Source organism: Arvicola amphibius, chromosome 3, assembly GCF_903992535.2.
Source record: "Arvicola amphibius chromosome 3, mArvAmp1.2, whole genome shotgun sequence".
NCBI classification, from domain to species: domain Eukaryota; kingdom Metazoa; phylum Chordata; class Mammalia; order Rodentia; family Cricetidae; genus Arvicola; species Arvicola amphibius.
In genome coordinates, this window is record NC_052049.1 from 21,799,826 (window position 1) to 21,821,539 (window position 21,714).

Here is a 21,714-nt window from a genome sequence, read left to right on the forward strand (position 1 = left end):
ATGGTGTGAATAAGTAAACCAGGACCGTTGTTGTATTGTCTTTGCCAGGACCTCCTCCCCCCATAGGATCAGTCCCCTACCCATGCACCTCCTTGAGATTTCGAAGTGTCTCTCTCCCTCGTGACTTTCCCATTCCCTCTCTTTCACTGTGCTGAATAACCAGTGGGGTCCTAAGCATTGCTCCACTTTATGGATTTTTGAAGACAGAAGCCAGAGGCTGTTGGAAGTCCCTTGTGCCTTCTGTCTTTTATTAAAGCCTACACTCATAAAAAAGGATTATTATGTGTGCTGTAGAGGAAGGAGACAGCAAGAGAGGTGCTGTTGAAGGCAGAAAGCGGGAGGTAAAGATGAGAGGGGAAACGTTGTTGGATTCATTGGGAGAAAGCACAAAAGAGCTGGGTGGACCTGGGAAGGTTCAAGGCGTGTGCAGGTTTCCCAGCAGCACCTGGGTGGTGGTGGTGGTGGTGGTGAACCTTGAGGGGAAGGTGGACCCCTAAGCCATGGTCTCTTCCTCAATGGACCTTCTGTCTGAGTGTCAGGCTCCTTTTCGGTCACGGAAACCAGACTATCACCAACTCAGTGGAATCCACTGTAGAAGTCTGCCCGTTATTCTAGAGCTGTGTGCACTAAGGGTCATGGCCTACCCTGAGGAGACATTCCGGTGACAGCAGAGTCTCCTGTCAGCCAGTGAGGAGGAAGCCCCCAGAGTGAGCCCCAATTTAAGTGAAAACAGTTTTTACAACCACAGGAATGGGCCAAGTCTCAAACCTGTAACAAGAGCAAACTCAACAGTTTATTGTTGTGATCAGTCCTCCTACTTATGTAGTTTCTCTGTGGAGTCCCGGGGGGTGGGGAATAAGCCTTGAAAAACTTGATCTTCAAGCTTCTGTAGCTCTACTGGTGGGGTAGGGAGGTACTGACATTCACCATGTAGCATCAGCCTCCGGTTTCCCAGAAGGATTCCTGCCTCGGTCTGATGGGGGGGCCATAGACCTGTGAAGGGCTTCAGGTAGGCTTAGCGTGTCTTGGCACAGTCTACACTCAGCTTAGCAATAGCCCCGAGCTGATGACAGAAAGGATTAGGGAAGGAATGACTTGACTCTCCTAAAACCCAAGGGTCTTAGTTGCTTTATCGCCATAATCATCCAAATGAGGTGTCGTTGACGGCGATGTCAGATAGGCTGAGCCTAAGTGAGTGGATTACTAAGCGACCATCAAGAATGCTGGAGATTTTCACTTCTTTCCCCGGGAGTCTGGATGCTAAAGTTAAAGCATTCCCACCCCAAACCATCTTCCTCCTTCCACCCCGTCTCAATTGTCCCTGCTCATGACTCTGCCTAGCTCCTAGAACATGACCCTTCTCCAGCCCAGAATGTCTTGACAAGGGGTTTTCTCCCCTCTCCATTTTCTCAGGGATGGCAGGCTGTCCTTAGGAGACGAGCTACTGGTGATCAATGGTCACTTACTGGTCGGGCTCTCCCACGAGGAAGCTGTGGCCATTCTGCGCTCAGCCACTGGGATGGTCCAGCTGGTGGTGGCCAGCAAGGTAGGTAGCTTTTGTCGTTCTTAGTTATTTACAATGGTGGTATGAAGTTGGGTGTGAGCTTTTCCCATGAGACACACTTGTGTGCATGCTTACAGCTTACCTTGGGCTACACAGTAGCCTTGATTCCCAGAATAAGCACATGTGAAGGCTCTTAACTGAAGTATGCTCTATTATTCAAGTTATAAAAGACGGCTGTTGTTAGAAAAGCCATAACAGAACCAAGGAGAAGGTATGGAATAGGAGGTGTGGAAGCATGGGGAGTAGGGAAGGAGGAGACTGGATGTCACTGTAATGAAATGGCTGAAATAAATAATTCAAAGAAGAAGATGAATGATTTGGGCCCATGGCTTTAGTCTAGGGTCAGCTGGATCCACTGCTGGGCCTATGACCAGGTAGGAATATCCTGGCAGAAAAGTGTGGTGGGCAGAGGAAAGCTGCCCACCCCACAGCAGTCAGGAAGCAAAGACACTGAGACGTGAAGAGACCTCCCAAGGCGCGCGCGCGCGCGCGCGCACACACACACACACACACACACACACACACACACACACTCACACTCACACCAGTGACCCACTTAGTCCAACCGGCCCCATCCTTCAGTTTCCTGGTACTCCAATTACAAATTCATCAGTGGGCTTGTCCATTGTTCAAGTGAGAATCCTAACATCTGACACGTCCCTAAGCCCCACTCTGATCATTGGGCCAAGGACCACGCCTTCAGCACAACTGGGGCTGGGGTGGGGGATAGGGAATGGTGAACACTTCACATCCAAACCAGAGCAGAAAGGAATGCATCTTCTAAAGCTGGAATGACGGACACATCAGGGCTGTTCATAGGCAGCACAGGGGGCCCTGGTTCAGTCACCCTTCCAGAGTTAGAGCTGGAGGAAGCAATGGGCCTCATTTATCCGGCCCCGTCCATCTTTTCTTCTTCCCCACTGTATGGATAAGACAGTGACATAGATCATCCACGGTGGCGGCCATCTTGCAGAGGTCATATTGCCGTCAGTCGTGCCAAGCACATAGCCCGCTGTCTACCCCATTCTGCTGCCGCCTCTCCCTCCTGGGTTTCACTGTCTTCATGGGATCATGAAACCCCCTGGTTGGAGCCTCATTCACCTGTGTTTGCTAATGTGTTGGCTATGTCATGGGCTCCCAGCATCTGCATTCAGCCCCGGAGAAAGGCTGCTGATGCTACAAGATTGCGGAGGACAGGAGACAGTACCTGCTCTCATTTCTGCTGTGTCCTCTGGTCGTCCTCTTGAGACCATTAAAGACCATTAAAGCCGTATGACTCAGGAGTGAGTATGGTGGAGCCACACGGCTGCTTCTGCCACTGATTGGCTGACCAGGAGACTCTGTGTGAGGTCATACACATCTTGCCTCTGTACAGATGCTGTTGCCAATACTTCTAATTCCTTTTCCAGCTTCCCCATTTTTACTTGGGGCTTGGAATCTGTAGGTTTCCATATATTTTTCCTTCTTAGATTACAAGATCTTTTGCCAGTTTGAGGAGGGAAATTGGTTCTCCATGTCCATGAATCTCCATCCATAGGTTCAACCAACCTTGCGTGGAGAGTACTTCCAATAACAATTGCATCTTTACCAAACAGACTCCCCCTCCCATCATTGTTCCTTAAACAATACAGTAGCTATTTAAAGAGTATTTATATTGTCTTGACAACCTGAGAATGATTTAAAGTGTACCAAAAAAATGTATACAGGTTTTATACAAATACTATACCATTTTGTCAGAGGGATTTGTGTACCCTTGGACCTGGTGTCTGCGGGAAGTCTCTCACAGGTAACAAAGGACAAATATATAGATGAAATAAATAGCTTGGGGTTTCATTTTGAGCTATCTGAAAAAAACTGCCTTCCTTTCTATCCCAGACCTCCGACTAGAACTTTAGGTTTGCAAGGATTGAAGAAGGCTGTAAGCCCCAGAGACAGAGCTGACCCATTCTTCCCTATAGGCCTTTCCTCCCTCCAGAGGTGCCATGAGCCCTGGGAACTTCTCTTGAATCTTTGACACCCAGCGGGCTATAGGTGTCCCTTGCTAAGGGCAAGGAAGCACAGCAGTCCTGAGGGTTTCCTGTCCCCCTGCTGACCACTCCTCACTGGGAGAGGAAGTTCTTCAGGGGAAGCAGAGACCACCTCCTCTCTTTGCCGAGCAGATCAGGAGTTTGAAAGCAGCGCTGGGTCTTGTTCACACTCCTGTGTTCACAGTAAACCTGTTTCATTGGCACAGCCACCCCTGGCTAGGGAGCAGCTCAAGTGTGGGTTTCTGCCCAGGACTGTGCCTTGTACCGTCTGTCTTAGTAGGAGTTTCTTTTGCTGTGAAGAGACACCATGGCCACAGCAACTCTTATAAAGGAACAGCATTTAATTGGGGTGGCTTACGTTTTTAGAGGTTCAGTCCATTATCATCATAGTGGGAACATGGTAGCATGCAAGCAAGCGTGGTGCTGGCGAAGGAGCTGAGAGTCCTACATCTCGACCCACAGGAAGTGGTCTGAGTGTCACACTGACGAAGCTTGTGAAAAGGGGACCTCAGAACCCATCCACACAGGGACACACTTCCTTCAGCAAAGCCAAACCTAAGAGTGCCACGCTCTATGAGCTTCTGAGGACCGATTCAAGATACCACATCACAGAACCTCATTCCTGTGCTGTCTGCTTTCACCTGTTAAGTTTGAAAGGGGATGGGGCGGGGTGTCTTTCCTATGCTAAACAGTAATCCACAAACAGAGAAAACGGGAGACAAAGATAAAAATGGCCCACCGCTGGCTGGCCGGGAGCGTCCACACATCTTAGCTCTGCCCAGAGCTATGCTGTTGCCGTGTGAGGAACAGCCCCAGGATCTCAGAGATGGCTCCCAGTGATGCCATACTCTCCACCCTATCCTGTACCTTAAAATAAGAAAGACAGCGCATATAATGGTTGCCAGATACTAAAATCATCTCACTAGACTCTAAGCCAGTCCCTTGAGGCAGATGTGTGTTCTTTCTATTCAAAGGTTTCCATTTAATTCCCAGTAGCCATTTAACTTCCCCGAGGCCCCACGGCAGTAGACAAAAGCCGGTTTTCTGCCAAGTCCAGTGCACTGTGAAATGTCTGCTGCTTCTATATGCACAGCTGCCCCAGAGGTAAAGACTATATAAAAATAACAGCACAGTGTCAGAAGAAGATTGCATGCTCCTCGCAGAGGCTATGCTTCCCAGGACATGTGCTGGGGTCCTTGGAGGACTGGGCAACCTTCAGAAACCCATTCTCAGTCTGTGGGCTCCTGGGTACCTGACCCGGACCTCAGAGGGAACTCCTTTCAGTCAGTACCACGTGTCCTGTTTACCCTCAGGCCGGCAGCTGTCCAGCCTGCTGCTGCTTCTTAACCTTGCCCCCAGCTGTCTGGAAGGAAGGAAGAGGAGCATCCCACTTCAGTCTCCTTCCCACCCCCTACCCTCGCATCCAACCGTTCTTCCTCTTTATCCGGCCAGAAGAGGACAGCCAGGGCCTTTGTTTTGTCTTCATACCTGGGGTATGAAAGATCAGGGGGTTTCCAATTTCTGACTATAAACAATAAAAAAAATGTAAAATATTATTCTTTGAGAGCTAAGGAGCTTGTCACAAAACTTGAAGGTATGTCTACACTGCAAAGTCAGATTCGCTCATGCCCTGGCTAGTATTTTGTCAACTTGATGTAAGTCAGGTCCTCTGGGAAAAAGGCAGATTCAGGCAGGGAAATAGAAATGCCTCCTTAAGGTTGACCCATAGGCAAGTCTGTGCAGACATTTCCTGGTTGATGGTTGACATCCTGGGGCCCAGCACACTGTGGGGAGGTCACCGCTGAGCAGGCACCCTTGAGCATGCCCTGGAAGTGGCATTCTGCTACGGCCTTTGCTTCAGGTCCTGAGACCTCTAAGTCCTTGCCTGGAGCTCTAACTTCCCTTTGTGATAGACACTGATGAGGACGGCGAAGCCAAATAAACCCTTTCTTCCCCAATTTGTTTAGTCCTTTTTGTTTTTGCCTTTTTTTAAAGAAAAGAAAAACAGATTCTCTATACATAGCCCTGACTGCCCAAAACTCACTCTGTAGATCAGGCTGACCTCACACTCACAGAGATCTCTGTCTCTGCCTCCCTGGTGCTGGGATTAAAGGCATGCACCACCACACCAGGCTTTTAGTCCATTTTCCTTATTACAGCAATAAAAAGGTAAAACCAAGACAGGCAGGGTGATTTTGATACTTTTTATTTATTTACCCCCCCCCCCCCGTGTGTGTGTGTGTGTGTGTGTGTGTGTGTGTGAGAGAGAGAGAGAGAGAGAGAGAGAGAGAGAGAGAGAGAGAGAGAGAAAGAAAGATAGAGAGAGAGACATGTGGAGGTCAAGGACAACTTGTGGGAATCGGTTCTCTCCTTCCACCACATGAGCTCCTGGGACTTGAACTTTGGTCGTCAAAGCTTCAACAAGTGCCCTTACTGAGCCATCTCACCAGCCCAGTTTTGATATTATTCCTTTTAAGATTTATTGTATTATAAAGTGTGTGCACATGTATTCAGGTACCCAAAGAGGCCAGAGGCATCACATCTGGAATTACAGACAGTAGTAAGCCACCTATGTGGGTGCTGGAACCAGACGTGGATACCCTGAAAGAGCAGTATGTCTTCTAAGTCACTGAGCTCGCTCTCCAGCCCGGATTTGACATTCTTAGTGGCGTCATGCAGCCAGAAAGTTCTTTCGTGCTCTTTTATTTTTACTCATGGTTTTAATGGGCAATAAACTGCTTATTAAATCTTACATAGAAAGCACAGAGATGATCATGCTTTGCCCATGCTGCCAGTAGTACCGTCCACTGTTGTCCTTCGAGCTAGAAACGTGTGTGTGTGTGTGTGTGCGCGCGCATCCATATTTTCTTTTCAGAGACAGAGCGCATCTTGGAGGCCATCTCACTGGGGCTTACATGCCAGCTCCACCCTGAGAAAAGCTGCGTGTTCAGGGCAAGTCATTACATGTTTAAATCCCGGTTTTCCTCCTGCACAGCGAGAATCGGGAGCTGCTTCTGAGGATAATCTCAAAGGAGGCTGGGAAGCCCTGGGCAGTGCAGCTCCTCGGGAGCAGTGGAGAAGCAGAAGCGACTGCCTTCCTCTTTGTCATATAAAAGCACATGTAGTCTGTAGTTACACATGCGGCCATGTTCCACATGCTTTTAATCAGTCTGTTCACTGGGTAGCATCCTGTGAGAACCTTTACCAGAAGTGCATCTTGGCAACATGAGGCCATGACATAGTCTGTCACGTGGCTGCTCTGTGATTTACTGGTTAGAACCTTCTTTTTTTTTTAATTCTTTCTCGTGGGTGGTCCAACAGAGCAGACAACATGGAAGAGAAATGGATTCAAGTTTCGCCCGGTAACTTCACTTCCTCAGATACAGACAGTGCAGGGTTCACAATTACTGGTGTAAAATGATGATTGTGGATGTCCTTCCCATGGCTCAGGGTTGGAAATGACATCGAGCTGGTGATGCCAGATTACTAAAAATGTGTAGTGTCTATCACAACTTGTTTGAGCTCCTGTTCTCCAGTCTGTAGAGAGGCAAGCAATTTGATGGTTCAAACTCTGGTATGTTCTCCTTCCTGTAGAAGTGACTAAGATAAAGAGATGAGGAAAGAATAGTATCATCTTTCCGTGGCCTGGCTCTTCCGCCCTGCCATCCCTGGCCTTGCTGTCTGGTAACCTTGCTAGGAAGTATGCCAGGCTCTTGGTTGCTCCTGGGTGTCGCGACCATCCCACCAGCATCCCACGCCTGCTCTGCCACCTCTGTGCAGGAGCAGAGGGCACCTCTTGGAGTCTAAACATAATGGAGACTGACTCCATGTACTAGTATTGGTCTTGACAATTTCTTCAGGGGCTGCTTTCATTGAAAAAGCATCATTGTGTCTCAGGTTGGCATTTTGAGTCTGTAACAGGATGTCTTTACTGAGCATGTGCGAGTAAGATAGACAGTAGGTCAGGGGAAAGGATCTTGTTGGCATTGGAGCTTTGGGTTAGGCCTGAGGGCTCAGCGATGCGTAGAAATGGTACTTGGAAGCAGGAGGCATACAGGGGAGAAAGACAAGTGGAATTAGATAGATGTTTGCAGAGGCTGAAAAGAAACAGCCAAAGATGCTGGAGAAGACAGGGTGGATTAGTGGTATCTGTCAATCAAAACCAGGGCCTCAACCATCAGGCTGCATCACCAGCCCTCAGCCCTCCAGTCTTAGCAGGGGCTAACAGATTGCCTCCGGAGATGGCCTGATGGTGCAAATCAATGCCCCCACTCTTCCGAGTAGGCCACCGTCATGAGTGGTCCGGAGAGAGGGTGGCAGGCAATACCAGGAGGATTTGAGATGATCTGAGTGGAATATGAGACTAGAGGAAGGGAAGGAGGAGGCCTGGAGCACTAGGCGGAGACCGCGGACCTGCTCGCGAGAGGACTTCACTCGTCTAAAGAGCAGCAAGGGAGGCTCGTGGGAGCACTGACCTTAGAAACCCGGAGTCTTTAGGAACAGCGAAGCTGTTTTGGCTTTCAATCATGTCACCACCCCGACATGGATGGTGACCCCCCCCCCACATGCTCTCTGGGTCGGAGCTTGTGGCTGGCCTCGGTCATGTTGACTTCCCTCAGCAGCTGGTACCCGGGGGTAATTCCTGGGCCTTTCGTGTGTCCTCTTAGGAGAGCTCAGCGGAGGATCTCCTGAGGCTAACGTCGAAGAGCCTGCCTGACCTGACTAGCTCAGTGGAGGACGTGTCCTCCTGGACTGACAACGAAGACCAGGAGGCAGACGGGGAAGATGAAGAGGGGACAGGCTCGGCTACTGTCCGAGGCACGGTAAGTGAGCCTCTGGCTGTTCCCAGCGCTAGGATGACGCTTTGCTGAAGACTGCGTGCGTGACGGAATCGGAGAAAAACGCGGCGCCTTCCTTTTCTGTTCTTCTCAGAATGTTCTGGAAATGTCTGGAAGGGAGATGCGTTTCATTTAAGAAAATTGAAACCGGAAACCACAGGCTGTTGAGTTGTGTGTGTCTATCGGCCTCTAGAAAGCGGTCTCATGCGTAAGGAAACACCCTTGCTACTTCTCAAGGGTGCTTCGAAACAACCAAAGGCTTAAATACAAACTTCCAGATTTCTTCTTGAAAGTGACAGAAACCACGCAGACAAATTAGTGTAGAATACATCTTTGAATTTTAAGCTGGCCAGGTCACCCACATAGCTTACAATGCTTCCGTACACGCAGGAACTGCTCGGTTACCACGGAGCACGCACAGGAAGGCATCCTGCGACAAGGAAGCAATGTGGATTCCTGATCTCTCTCTCTCAAATGTGAAGAGTGCGCCTTTAGTCTAAGTCCTTACTGCTCTTGAGACAGGCTTCTTTCTGCCATTTAGACCCCGGGACTTCTCTCTCTGGGCCCTGAACTTAGGTAGCATGAGCATTGGGTGAGCATTGGAAAATGAGCTCTGTTGATCGTGAGGCCTTCAGAAGAAAAACAAATAAACAAAGCCTACATTTTTTTTTGCATTGTTACTAGAAAAATGCCGTTCCTTTTGAGGGGAGAAAAAAAAAAGTTGCATTTTCCTCAAGAAGAACTTTCTCAGAAAGCCCACCCATGCAAGCGGGCAAACCTATCCTAAAGGACCGGGGTTGAGGGGGCAGGTTAAATGACGCTGTGGCTGTTCCTTCCTCTACATCGCATGGTGTCATTCAGTGGCCTTCCTTGGCTTTCAGCAAGAGTGGAAAATGAACTAATTTCCACAGCCTCCGCATCCCTCTGCCTGCCTGTCTGACCGCTCTTTGCCCCAGACTCATCATTAATTCTAAGCAACTGCGCTCTGCCTTACTGTAGCTCCTCATGGTGGCTCCCTGTGTTCCTGCCCCAGGACCTTTGCTGGTGCTCTTCCATCCGTGGAAGCCTCCGTGTATAGCTGAGTCAGGCTCCTCTCCTAGACCTCGTGATCTGAATTCCTCAGAGGGACTGAGAGCACATCTGTCGTCTCTATTGACCGCGGCTTCTATACCCTCCCCCTTCCCCCTTTCCCCTATCCCCATACCCGGCTTACACTGGTCGTGCATGCGAGCATCCCCATGAGCTGCTGGCCCCAGACTGTTTGGCAAAGATCTGTTGTGATGTGTTTCTTCTGAGCAGTTATCAGCTGCATGAGGCAAGGGATCGTGACTGGCCGGGCGTATCAGTAGACCCTGCATCTGGTTTTTGAGCTCTAAAACATTGAAGTCTTAGAAGGGAAGCTGGGGTGTGGCTCTTGTTGGTAGAGTGCTTGCCTGTCATGTGTGAAGCCCTGGATTGGATCACCATCAGCGTATTAACCAGGCATAGTGGTAAACACCTCTAATCTCAGCACTTGGGTCAGAAGTTCAAGGTCATCCTTGGCTATATAGTGAGTCTGAGGCTAGCCTGGGCTACACGAGACCTTTCTCAAAAACAAAGTAAGTTGCAATGCAGTACAAGGGGAAGTCCTAACACCACTGGCTGCTCCATGGCATAGCACCCCAGGAGGCTGAGTTTTCCAGAACACACCAGAACACACATTCATAGAAATCCTGCCATTTGCTACTCTGTGTAGGAAAGAAAAGGAAAACGGGATCTACCTAGATTTATCCACCGTCAGTTGTGTGTTTGACCCCAGCACAGCAGTCTCAGCACAATTGGTGTCATTGGCTGTGGGCTTGGGGGATAAGTCTGGAGCCTGAGCAGCCCACACCTCGTCTCTGATCAGTGCACCCTACCCTTCAAGGCCAGACTTCTCCTGTCTGTGCCCCCCTTCTTAAGTCTTCTTCAGCTGTACACGGACAGCAGTCTCCCCAATTTCTTGTCTCCATAGTGTATGAGGAACAGCATGTGTGACTGTCCAGCTGGCACACTTCCCAACCCTAGCCCTCCCTGGCCCACAGCCTAGACAGGAGCCCCTGCTCAGCAGATACCTAGGGGTCAGATTCATTGGGGTCCAGTGGACTCACAGTCTAGGGACCAAGAGGGCTGGTAACTCAGCACACACCACCTTCGGATACAGTCCCAGCCTCAGCGCTCATAGTAGTTCAGATGGGGGGAGAGGGGGTCACAGTCATTTTGATTCCCTAAAATTTCCTAGCTTGTATTCCCTTGCAAAAATCTCCAAGTAATTATTTGTGAATTTTTTATACTAAATAGTGCCATGCTAAATGACCCATTACTTATATTCAATATATTGTTACATGTTTTTGAATTTATATGTAACATCACAATATTCATAAAAGTAATTTTCTAAATGTATTATGATTTAAATCATTGCATGTCATTTATATGGGTTTTTCTGATTATCAAAATAGCATTTCATTTGACCCAAAAACAAAAGAGGGCATAGCCATGTTGATCAAAGAGTGCGCCCTTTACATTCTGCTAAAATCTATATTGATTTTCATTGACGATATACAAACATGTTTATGAAATGACTGTGGTCTCACATATCTAGTAGTGGGCACCCCGTGTCACTAAAGGGTCTGCTAAAGCATTGCAGATGGCAAATATTTAAAAAACATGAGCACGTCATACCCAATTCATATTTCTCCTATGCATATTTAATTTAGTTTTAAAGATAGGGTCTCACTCTGTAAATTCTCCCTGTAGACCTCCAGGCTGCCCTGAAACTCACAGGGATCCTCCTGCCTCCACCTCTGAGTGCTGGGATTAAGGCATGTGCCCCCATACCCAGCTCTATGTTTGGTTTTTAAGACAGTGAAGAAAGCTGTATATTTACTACTCTATTTCTGTATATGTATGATTCCTCCTTAAGTAGCTTATAGCAGATATGCTAAATCACAGGGTGTTATAAGGAGGCCACTTGTTTGTTTCTGGGCTGCCCGACAGCTCAGACCTGAAATAATCACACAAAAACTGTATTATTTAAATCAGTGCTTGGCCTATTACTTAAGCATATTACTAGCTAGCTCTTACATGAACCCATCTCCATTATTTTATATTTTACCATGAGGTTCGTGGCCTACTGTCAAGGTTTCAGCACGTCTGTCTCTGGCAGCTCCATGGCTTCTCCTTGACTCTGCCTCCTTTCTCCCAGCATTCATTTTAGTTTTCCCTGCCTACCTAAGTTCTGCCGTATCAACAGGCCAAGGCAGTTTCTTTATTAACCAGTGGTATTCACAGCATAGAGGGGAATCCCACAACAATAGGGTTTTCCAAGGAGGTTACACAACTAAACACACACATATAATAATAATATATTAATAAAAATTACTAAGCCTTCATGGAGAGCGGAACTCTTGGGTATACTGCGATTTGGGGGAGGAAAGCAGGCACTAAAGAGAATCAGGAAGACTTGGCCTTGAGGTGCTGCACCTCTGCCCTCCTTGTGAGTTATCTAAGCTCCATTGTTCGTCAAAGACCAAAGTCATCCAGGACTCCCACCCCATTAGGAGCATCCCCAGTCATCTCTCTATCTGTGTGCTGAGCCCAACTCCCCTCGTACTTGTTACCTTGTTGTTTAGTTTATCTACTTCTGACTCTGGGGAAGGAAAGAAATTTAACTTTTGATTTTTTTTTTTTTTTTTTTATTTTTAAGCCACAAGGAGAGATCCTGGAGCTTCCTCTGTTCAGTGAGGTACCTTGTAGTCAACACTTCCTTAGTACTTATTTTTTTGGTTATCAAGCTGTCTGCTCTCAAGATATCTGTGATGGTTCTCAGTGGGGTCCCCACACCAGCAGCATGAGCATGCACTGGGAACCTTCTAGAAATACCCATCCCAGGGGTCCATTGCTAAACACGCATTCCACCACTAAGCCACACCCAGCCTCCCAGGGATCTGTTTAAAATCCCATTGATTGTGCCGGGCGGTGGTGGCGCACGCCTTTAATCCCAGCACTCGGGAGGCAGAGGCAGGCGGATCTCTGTGAGTTCGAGACCAGCCTGGTCTACAAGAGCTAGTTCCAGGACAGGCTCCAAAGCTACAGAGAAACCCTGTCTCGAAAAACCAAAAAAAAAAAAAAAAAAAAAAAATCCCATTGACTAAGGTTTCAGACATGATGACACACCCTTGTTGCCATGACTACTATTACACTCTGCCCAAGTGTAAATAATTGCAGCTCACCTGGAAAAAGAGGTCATCTTGAAGTGAGGTCCAGGCTTAAGCCCTCCCATAGAGTGACTCTTTCTGGAAACAAGAGAGAAAGAAGAGAATCGTCAGCGTGACAGGCTGTGACAGATGGCGACTCAAGCAATGGAGAGTTTGTCTCCGTTTTTATATTTTTTAATTTAAAAAAATTTAATGGAAGTAACCTCTGTCATGTGCAGTTGTCTCAAGCTCAGCTGGGATGGTTCAGTCTTTCAGTCAGAAAACCTGGATCTGGCTTCCCTTGGCATCACGGGAGTCAGTTCTGGGATGACAAGTTTGGAAGCTCTTAGAGATCGCTGGGGAGATCAGAGCTTGGGGAGAATAAAGGATCTCACCTAGAATAAAGAGCGAAGAGCAAGGCTGGACCTTACCACCCTGTGAGTCAGGCTCAGGCATCTGATTCTTTTCATTAGGGGAGCAGCTGTAAAGGTGAGACCCTAAAATTCTGTGCTCTCTGTAGCTGTTTCTCTGCCAAGAAAGAAGTGGGTGTCTTGTATTCATTTGGACATCTGGTGAGGTGTCTGCTCTAAGTGTCCTAGATATGTCTGGACATTAGGAACTCAATGGAGCATCTAAAAGTGTTGTTCCTGATTGACTTAGGTTGCCCTAGCTAGGAAACTATTTTATCTTTGGGACCTGAGTTATAGTTGTTTTTGGTTTTTTATTTGTTTGTTTTTGGTGAATCTGGAATCTCAAAAGCATGATGAGTACCATGAGGATGAGACTGAGCTTAAATAGGCATGTTATCGTACTAGAAATCAGATCTTCACAAAGTCTGGGAATGCAGAAAAGCCCACTCCAGGCTCCCTGGGTTCCATAAGAGATTGTTCTCTCCCTACAGCCTCAAGGTCATGCTAGGACTGGGTTCTCCTATGGGCAGCAGCAGGAGGTGTTCTGGTCCCAGAATCCCCCTTAAACACATGACCTCTGCAGTCAATGCTTAGCAGCTCCCTTTCTGATCTTCCTGGGCAACAACTTCCTACTTCTATTGCTTTGGGACTCACTTCTTCCAGGAAGTCTTCCAAGACATAACACCTGCCTGGGACCCTGGCGTGTTGTGTGTCTGTGTTATCCTTCATGACCCGTAATGCGGTTTATCATGACACGCTTACTCATGCATGGGACAGTTGTCTTAATGTCATTGTCCCTCTTTCGTGGCCGACCCAGGAAGGAACTGTGCCAGGTTTGCCACTTGTCCATCCTTGTGTAGAGAGGACCTAGACAGGTAGAGAGATGGCAGACAGGAGGCCAGTTCCACTTGGTAGCTGGAGTTCCCCCAATACCCTCTAGAGACCTCTAACCAAAGGACTGGTCAGCTCCACTGACTTTGCCATCTTCTCCACCCTCCTATGAATTTAGAATGGGCATGGTTCAATGAACATTTGTTTGGGTCCTGAGACTGGAAGCCCATCTGCTTCCCTATTCTGGGAATTTCTGCTTGGACGAAGCATGTAGGGGGGGGGGGGAAATGGGAATTGTGTAAGCATCCCTTCATTTAAAAGAGTTGGTGTCTTCATAACAAATAAGTAGACCCCATTTCTCCTGCTTCTTTAAGAGTAGAGGAAAAGCAGGTGGGCAAGTTAGGACTTGATGCTTAACACGCTAACGGTAGTGACATAGCATTGAGCAGCCCAACAGAAATGGGTGGCGTCCAAGCAAGGTGTGGATGAAGAGGCTAGTCAAAGGTCGCAGGGGCCTAAGCCCCCAGCTGCAGAGGACACAGGTTCTGGGAAAGAGAACGGTAACATGGTGCACCTCTGAGGAACTTGGAGATACGCTGGGCTCATGTAGGTTAGAAATCCTTGATGAGAGAGGCCGGCCGCTGTGCACCCACAGATATCCAGCTTGCCGCCCTCTGCCCCACCCTCATTCACCTCTTCTCACCTCCACCTCCCCACAGCTAAGGCAGCCAATCGGGAACACAGAGAAGCCAGGAGAAAAGGTTAGCAATTGCTCACACACTCTACCAATGGAGGACGAACTGACGGACGTGCAAGGGCCACACAGAGCACCGCTGCCCTTGTGGGGAGAGAGGGTGTGGATTGCGGGAGGGAGGGTGGATTTGAAAGGTCTGAGAGTTCCAGGGCCTAGGAGTCTGGGCTTCCTAAAGCTCCCATGTGACTGACACGCAGCAGAATTGTAGAAAGCAGAAGGAACAGGGATCTACTGAACACCCAGTAGAGTGGCAGGAGACTCCCTCCCTACCACACCCTCACCCCCACCCCTCCCTGTGCAGGACACAGCCTCGAGGAAAGATTTTAGACCCCTCTCCTTCCTGCAGTGTAGGAGTTAGGGCGTAGAGGTGTTTGCCGTGCACGTGGGAAAGTTGGAAGTCTCAAGTCCTTTGGGACACACACTTACACATCATGTTCTTGCTGCCTTTACATATACCTGTTCCTCAGATAGACTGGCAGTGTGCTTGTGGGAAGTGTTGAGCCAGCTCCAACATGGGTGGATGCACACCTACCTGGATTGCATGTTTTTCTCTATGAACTATACCACCTTTCCTCTCTATCCTGGACTTTCCTAGGCAGGCCTCCGCTTAGTTCATACTTTAAGTAGCTCTTTCTCTGGTACAGGGCAAAGATAAAAGGCTGGGTGGAACTCAGTGCACTGTGCAGAACTGCCAAAGCCAGAGAAATGAAAGAAGGCTACCATTAACACTGGCCTAAGAAAATAAGATTTAAATTTGGGGGTGGTTTTGGTTTGGGTTGGTTTCGTACTTAAGGAGATGAAGTGATTAGCGGAGGAGAACAGAGATAAGAATAATTATTTGCCCAGGATGAATTGCTCAGAAAGCTGCTGATGTTTGGATTAGGCTTATTCTTGTAGCAACATTTGCAGGGGCTTGCTGCAACTCGCTACCTGGCTCCGTGCCTCCTTCTCGTCTATGTACTTTGCAGTTCTCAGGGAAGTAAACAGCCGGTGCTATTTGTATAGAAGAAGTGAGTGCTGTACCCTATATATAGGGGCTTATAATGCAGGAGTCTCCAAAGGGAAGTAGATGCACCTGAAGTGAGGCCCCCCCTCTTTCTAGGGTGCATGGGGGAAATGTTAGGGTGTTTAGATATGTGGACTGCATTTCACTTAGTATATTTTTATTTTTGTGGGGTTTTTTTGAGTTTTGTTTTGATGTTTTTGTCTTTTGAGACAGGCCTTACAACATAGCCCTGCCTGACCTGGAACTGTAGATCAGGCTAGACTTGAATTCATTCCTACCCTGCTTCCCAAGTCCTAGAATTAAAGGCATGCACGACTACACCCAACCCTCATTTTATATCTTGAAAATTTTTATTACATTCTATTTGGTGTGTGTATGTGTGTGTGTATACACATTTTGGGGGGAAATACTGTTAAAGAAAATTCCATCTGTATGCAGTCAGCTTTAGGACTTGAAAGAGTCCTTCAAATTTCAGTAAAGACAATATAATGGGCCACTAGAACGTGTAATATAGATATCTCATATAATAATCTATAATGTAACATAATGGGACACTAGAGCATTAATAAAGTATCCTTGCCCTTCTGTTAATTTCTTTGTGAAAATTATATTGTAAAAGTCATATGATTTTTATCACTTTAGATAAATGGCTTTCTGCCTTTGCATGGTCTAATACATTGTTAAAGACACCTTCACGCTCATCATTTATTACACACCTTTGCAGCCTCAGCACCACTCCCTGCTCTCTGAGTTTGGATCTGCTGAATTTAAGCCCTCTGGAAACTGAAGTCTTTGGTCCATACATAGTAGAGTAAAGGGGGTACAGGGAGTACAAGAAAGAGGACAGCTCTGAAATAGAAGACGTAGGTGAAAGAAAGGGATAGCAAGCCTCATTTGAGCTTTAAGAACCCCTTGGAATGTATTTGTTTTTTCAAACTGCTCATGGATGTAATACTGGCATAATCTAACCTCAGCCCAGGCAGGCAGTCCCTTCCCAGCCTCCCTTCCAGTTACTGTGATGGTTTTTAAGAAAGTGGGTATCTTGGGCCAGCAAGATGGCTCAGTGAGTAAAGGCCCTTGGTGCCAAGCTTGAGGGCTGGCGTTCAGTCCTGGCACCCCCACAGTGGACAGGAAGAAGTGACTCCGTGCAAGCTGCCCTCCAATCCGCACACATGTGCTGTGGCCCAAGCATCGCACACACAGGCTTACATGTAATAAAAATATTCGTGAAGTGTCAGCATCGCCTTTGATGGCTCTTAGATGTGTTTGATACATGAGATGCGGATGCTGGAAACACACGTCTACCCAAAAGCTTCCCTGTGCACCGGAAGGCAGAATTTCTTGATTTTTTTTTTTCCCATTCTGGCTGCATCTTATGCAACATGGTAGCACAGAGCCTGGGGAATCCAAACAAAGCAAAATAGAAAAGGTCAGAAGTTCTGCTGTGGAATTCAGGGCAGAGATTTCTCAAAGGAACAAAGATGCTCAGGACCAATAGAGTTCCCCCACCCTACGCCCTGGTGGACTGTGTGCTTGTCTTTTGTCTGCTGCTCATTGGCTTGTTTTTCTTGCCTTGCTGTTTACATAAGTGGTACTTTAGCTCCCTGGGTGACATTTGCAGAGAAAGACCGTGATTCTTGTTCCTTACTTTACTAAGTGCTCCTCCTCCCGTGTCTTGCCTGCCAAGACTCTACGTTCTTCATTCTTTGGAGATCTTTTTTGTCACTCTTGCCTCCATTACCTCTGTTTTCTCTGGTTGCTGATTTTGAGTGTTTCTTGGCTGTTAGCAGTCTGAGTCAGAAAGTCAGCTGATCCACGACTTGTCAGTAAGCCTCTCTCTCTCTCTCTCTCTCTCTCTCTCTCTCTCTCTCTCTCTCTCTCTCTCTCTCTCTCTCTCTCTCTCTCCCTCGTGTGTGTGCGTGTGTGTGATATTTGAAATTATTTCCCCTTGAAATATATGTCTACTTAATATTTGCCTCCCTGGGCCGACATCTCTAATTCTTTGTAACATTCCTCCCACCCCGACTGTGCCCAGCCACAGTTTATCACGTGGCTTCACAGGTGCCCACAGCCAAGCCATCGTATGAGTCACCCTGCTCTGCAGCCAGCTCTGCATCTCCATCCACACAGTGAGCGTTTTCTGGTGTGCTTCTCTCCTCTTACAGCATTTTTTATATTCCAGCATGAATTACTGTTGTTATTTATGTACATTTTGCATTCCCACTTCTGCACAATAAATATTGACCTCAGGGAGATGACAACTTCTTTCTTCTTCTTTCTTCCTCCTTCTTCTTCCTCCTCCTCCTTCTTCCTTCTTCTTCTTCTTCTTCTTCTTCTTCTTCTTCTTCTTCTTCTTCTTCTTCTTCTTCTTCTTCCTTCTTCTCCTTCTTCTCCTTCTTCTCCTTCTTCTCCTTCTTCTCCTTCTTCTCCTTCTCCTTCTCCTCCTTCTCCTCCTCCTTCTCCTCCTTCTCCTTCTCCTTCTCCTCCTTCTCCTTCTTCGCTTTCCTCTTCCTCCTCCTTCTCCTCCTCCCTCTTCCTTTTCTTCTTCCTCCTTTGCTTTCCTCTTCCTCTTCCCCCTCCCCCTCCTCCTTCAAGACAGATTCTCCCTATGAAGCTCTGACTGTCCTGGAACTCACTCTGTAGACCAGGCTGCCTCAGACTCACAGAGATCCACCTGCCTCTGCCTCCTGAGTGCTGGGATTAAAGGCACGTGCCACTACTCCCAGCATGACAGCTATAACTTTTTCAAGGTGGATGGAATAGTATTTGATTATTTCATGGGATTCCCACAAAATCACCCACAGAAATGGGTGGCATTCTAGTGTAAAAAACATAACCCACACTGTTCAAAGACCAACAAGAAGTTGACGGAGCCAAATACTCAGACTGGGCCTTTAGTCCAGTCTAAGAATAGGACTCCTTTTGTAACAGTTGTACTCATAGGTGGCTTTGCAGTTGAGTGGCAGGTGTAGTTTCTGTAGCAGAATTCTTGGGCAGTGAGAGAGAGGGAAGGCTTGGAGGCAGACAGGTAGATGTGGAGGCCTTTGCTGGTCTTGCTGAGAAGGAGCTAGAGCCTGTGCAGAAGAAGGGGCGAAGAAACGGGAAAGAAACTGGCAAGGAGTAGAAGGGGTCAGTGAAGCAGAGCCAGCCTGTCATGTGAGTGGCTGGGTTCTTGCAGCAGGGGCCCCTGGTGGTGGGGCAGGGTTGGTGAGGATGACGTTTCCTGCCTTTGGGTGAAGCTGTTTCTGAAGGCCGGGCTCCTCCTGAGTTGGATTATAATGGGGTTCTGTTCACCTTTGACTGCTGTCAAGGCCTCTTTCTCATCGGCTGTCCCCTGTCCTAGAGTCACTGCTCTCAACTGCTCTATACTCACAGCCTGGGACCCCAGAGAATCCTCTGCCCACCCACACACCTGAGAAATCCAGGCCCACAAGCTGCCTCTCCTTCCTCTGTCCCCAAGCCATTTTCTCCCCTTTCGTCACCACCAGAGCCCACACAAGAGACCACAGACAGAGCTTTCTGTTCCTTCCAGGCAGCCTGCTTGTTCCTAAAGCCCTGATCTGGAACCAACGCTAATGACACTGACCAGCCCCTTATGTGTAGCAAGTGGTCCCTTTCAACTCGCAAAGACTTTGCTAGTTCACATGAGTCTCTTATTGATGCCACTTTAAAATGGTATTTTAGATAAAAAGCGTGCAGTGTAGGTAAGTCTGTGACCTTCTCAGCCATCTCTACATGTCGGCTCCTTCCTCTGCATGCTGTGAGCAGGTTTCCTGCAAATGGCCACCTTTCTTCCCAGCTTTAAGTGGAGAGATGGGGGAGGAGAGGGGAGGGGAGTGTGACTGTGTAGATGTAGAGTCAACAGCTAGGAAGGCCACGGGCCTGAAGTTTCCAGCTTTGACCACAAGTCTCTATTCCCCAGCTTTGACTTTGTATTGTCAAAGCAGCCACAGGCAGTAAGTCCAATGGACATGTCAGTGCTCCCCGTACTGAGGAATCCGGTGTTGAGTATGTAAACCTCCGGCAGGAGTTTGTGGAACCCTGCTGTGGGTGATAGGTGGTAGGCCAGGTCCCAGTTTCTCCTGTTTCCTCACAGGCTCCACACAACACATCTACAATTTCTTCTCGGATTCTTAAAGACATGCCCTTAGGACAACAGGTCAAGTCGTGTAAACTCAGGGACTCCCAGAAACAAAGAATCCAAAGTGTAACTCCCCACAGGTCAGTAAGGCCCTAAAGGTATTATGCGGGCCCCTAACAGTGAGCCAGAGTCGGACCACAATGAAGCCCTTCTCTCTGCCTAAGCCTCCTGGATTGCGTGCCCACTCAGAATAGGCTTTGTATAGTATCACAGTCCACGGGAGACTGTGAGGTTTGTATAAGTGTGTTCAGGTGAGGTGTGTATAGGAGTGTGTTCAGATGGGGTGTGAATAGGGGTGTGTTCAGGTGGGGTGTGTATAGGAGTGTGTTCAGGTGGGTGTGTATAGTAGTGTGTATAGGAGTGTGTTCAGGAGGGTGTGTATAGGAGTGTGTATAGGAGTGTGTTCAGGTGGGGTGTGTATAGGAGTGTGTTCAGGTGGGGTGTGTATAGGGGTGTGTATAGGAGTGTGCTTCTGTAAATGGACACTGCTCCGCTAGAGACCTTGCACATCTCATCTGCGACATTTCTACCAGGCCTGCTGCCTGTCCCGCTCACATGTCATTTGCTAATATATTCATTTTTTATTTATTTACTTACTTTTGCTGGGTTGTGGGTTGAATCCAGAGCCCATGTTCTGCCTAGCTTATGTCTTTTTTCTTTTCTTTTTAAATCATGCTTTTGACTCTCTTGAATTTTACCTGTATGCGTTCACACACACACACACACACACACACACACACACACACACGTTCTCACTGCTCTGTCGCTCTGGGTTTAGGGTGAAGCTATCATGGTTGTGCTGCCACTATGGGAGCTGTCCACCAGCTCCTGCTGAGGAGTCACCCTTAGGACCCCCTTTCACCTCCCACACCATAAACCTAGAAAAGAGTTCCAGACCCCCAGGCTTTTCACCCACAAGGCTACAGGAACACGGCAAGCCACCAGCAAAGCTTCTTGACCGAGAATGCCAGTGTGCTTGTGTGCCACCGTTGGAGGAAACGTGCCAGTCCCTCTGCCATCAACACACTCAGATTTGTGCTTAAAAATTGTGAAAGTCTGTGAGGGTACTGTCCACCTTAAGGGGATCACCCAGGGGCTAATGACTGTTGGCATTCCCAGGGTTTCAAAGGTGACGTCTTTACCAAAGCTTTCTATGTGACCAAGAAACTTACTGAATTTGTATGCATAAAACCATGTAAATAACCCCCAACACAGTCCTTTCAGCCCATTCAGATTTGCTGGGGGCAGGGTGATGAATGGGCAGAAACTGGAAACAGGCCCCTACAGAACAAGGGCAATATTATCTCCCTTGCAGAGCCCCAGCTTGGATGTCCCCGTGGACCTCAGCTATAGCCCTTCCCCCGCTGCATCTGAGGGCCTCTGAGCTGTGCACACACTCTCTGCTCCGAATGGACTAGAGCACACAGGGATGACAAATTGGTCTCTCCACATTTGCTGTTTTTCTCCTCAGTCCCCAGCTATTCTCTCAGATGGAAAGTGATGGTCTAGCAGAGGGGTAGAGTCATTTATAATTTCTGCAGGCAAGTCACAGGCTCCTTGCCACTCAGTCCTGATTAAATTGTGTGCGGGAGCACACACTGTTGCTCTGATTTCCTCTGTATGAATGCTTATTCATCTTCAGCGCTGGCCTCTCTGATGGCCATCTGGTTCTCTTTTGGTCACTCACACATCTGCCCCAGAGATTTGGAAAATGGGCTTCATTTAGAAGCCTTAACCCATCTTCCTGTGACTGAAGCATGAAAGGGAAATCACGTTGTTCTATCCCGTGGATCCTGACCAGTGGGTGAACCAACCCAGCTTCCCCTGGGATCTAAAGCTGAGATGTCTTCTGTCACATCTGTAGATTCCCCCCTCCCCTTTTTTTTTCAAGTGATAGGAACAGTGAAAACCCTAGTGTGAACTAGGAGT

General features: G+C 48.0%; 1 protein-coding gene across 1 annotated transcript in view; it reads left to right on the top strand.

Annotated features, from left to right (window-relative positions):
* Pdzd2 (PDZ domain containing 2) overlaps positions 1 to 21,714 on the top strand; it is a 101,746-nt gene that overhangs the window by 17,376 nt on the left and 62,656 nt on the right. The window contains exons 5-6 of the mRNA XM_042054674.1: positions 1,414 to 1,546; positions 8,259 to 8,414. Of these exons, the coding sequence (XP_041910608.1) occupies positions 1,414 to 1,546; positions 8,259 to 8,414 (289 nt within the window). The remainder of the gene's footprint in view (positions 1 to 1,413; positions 1,547 to 8,258; positions 8,415 to 21,714) is intronic.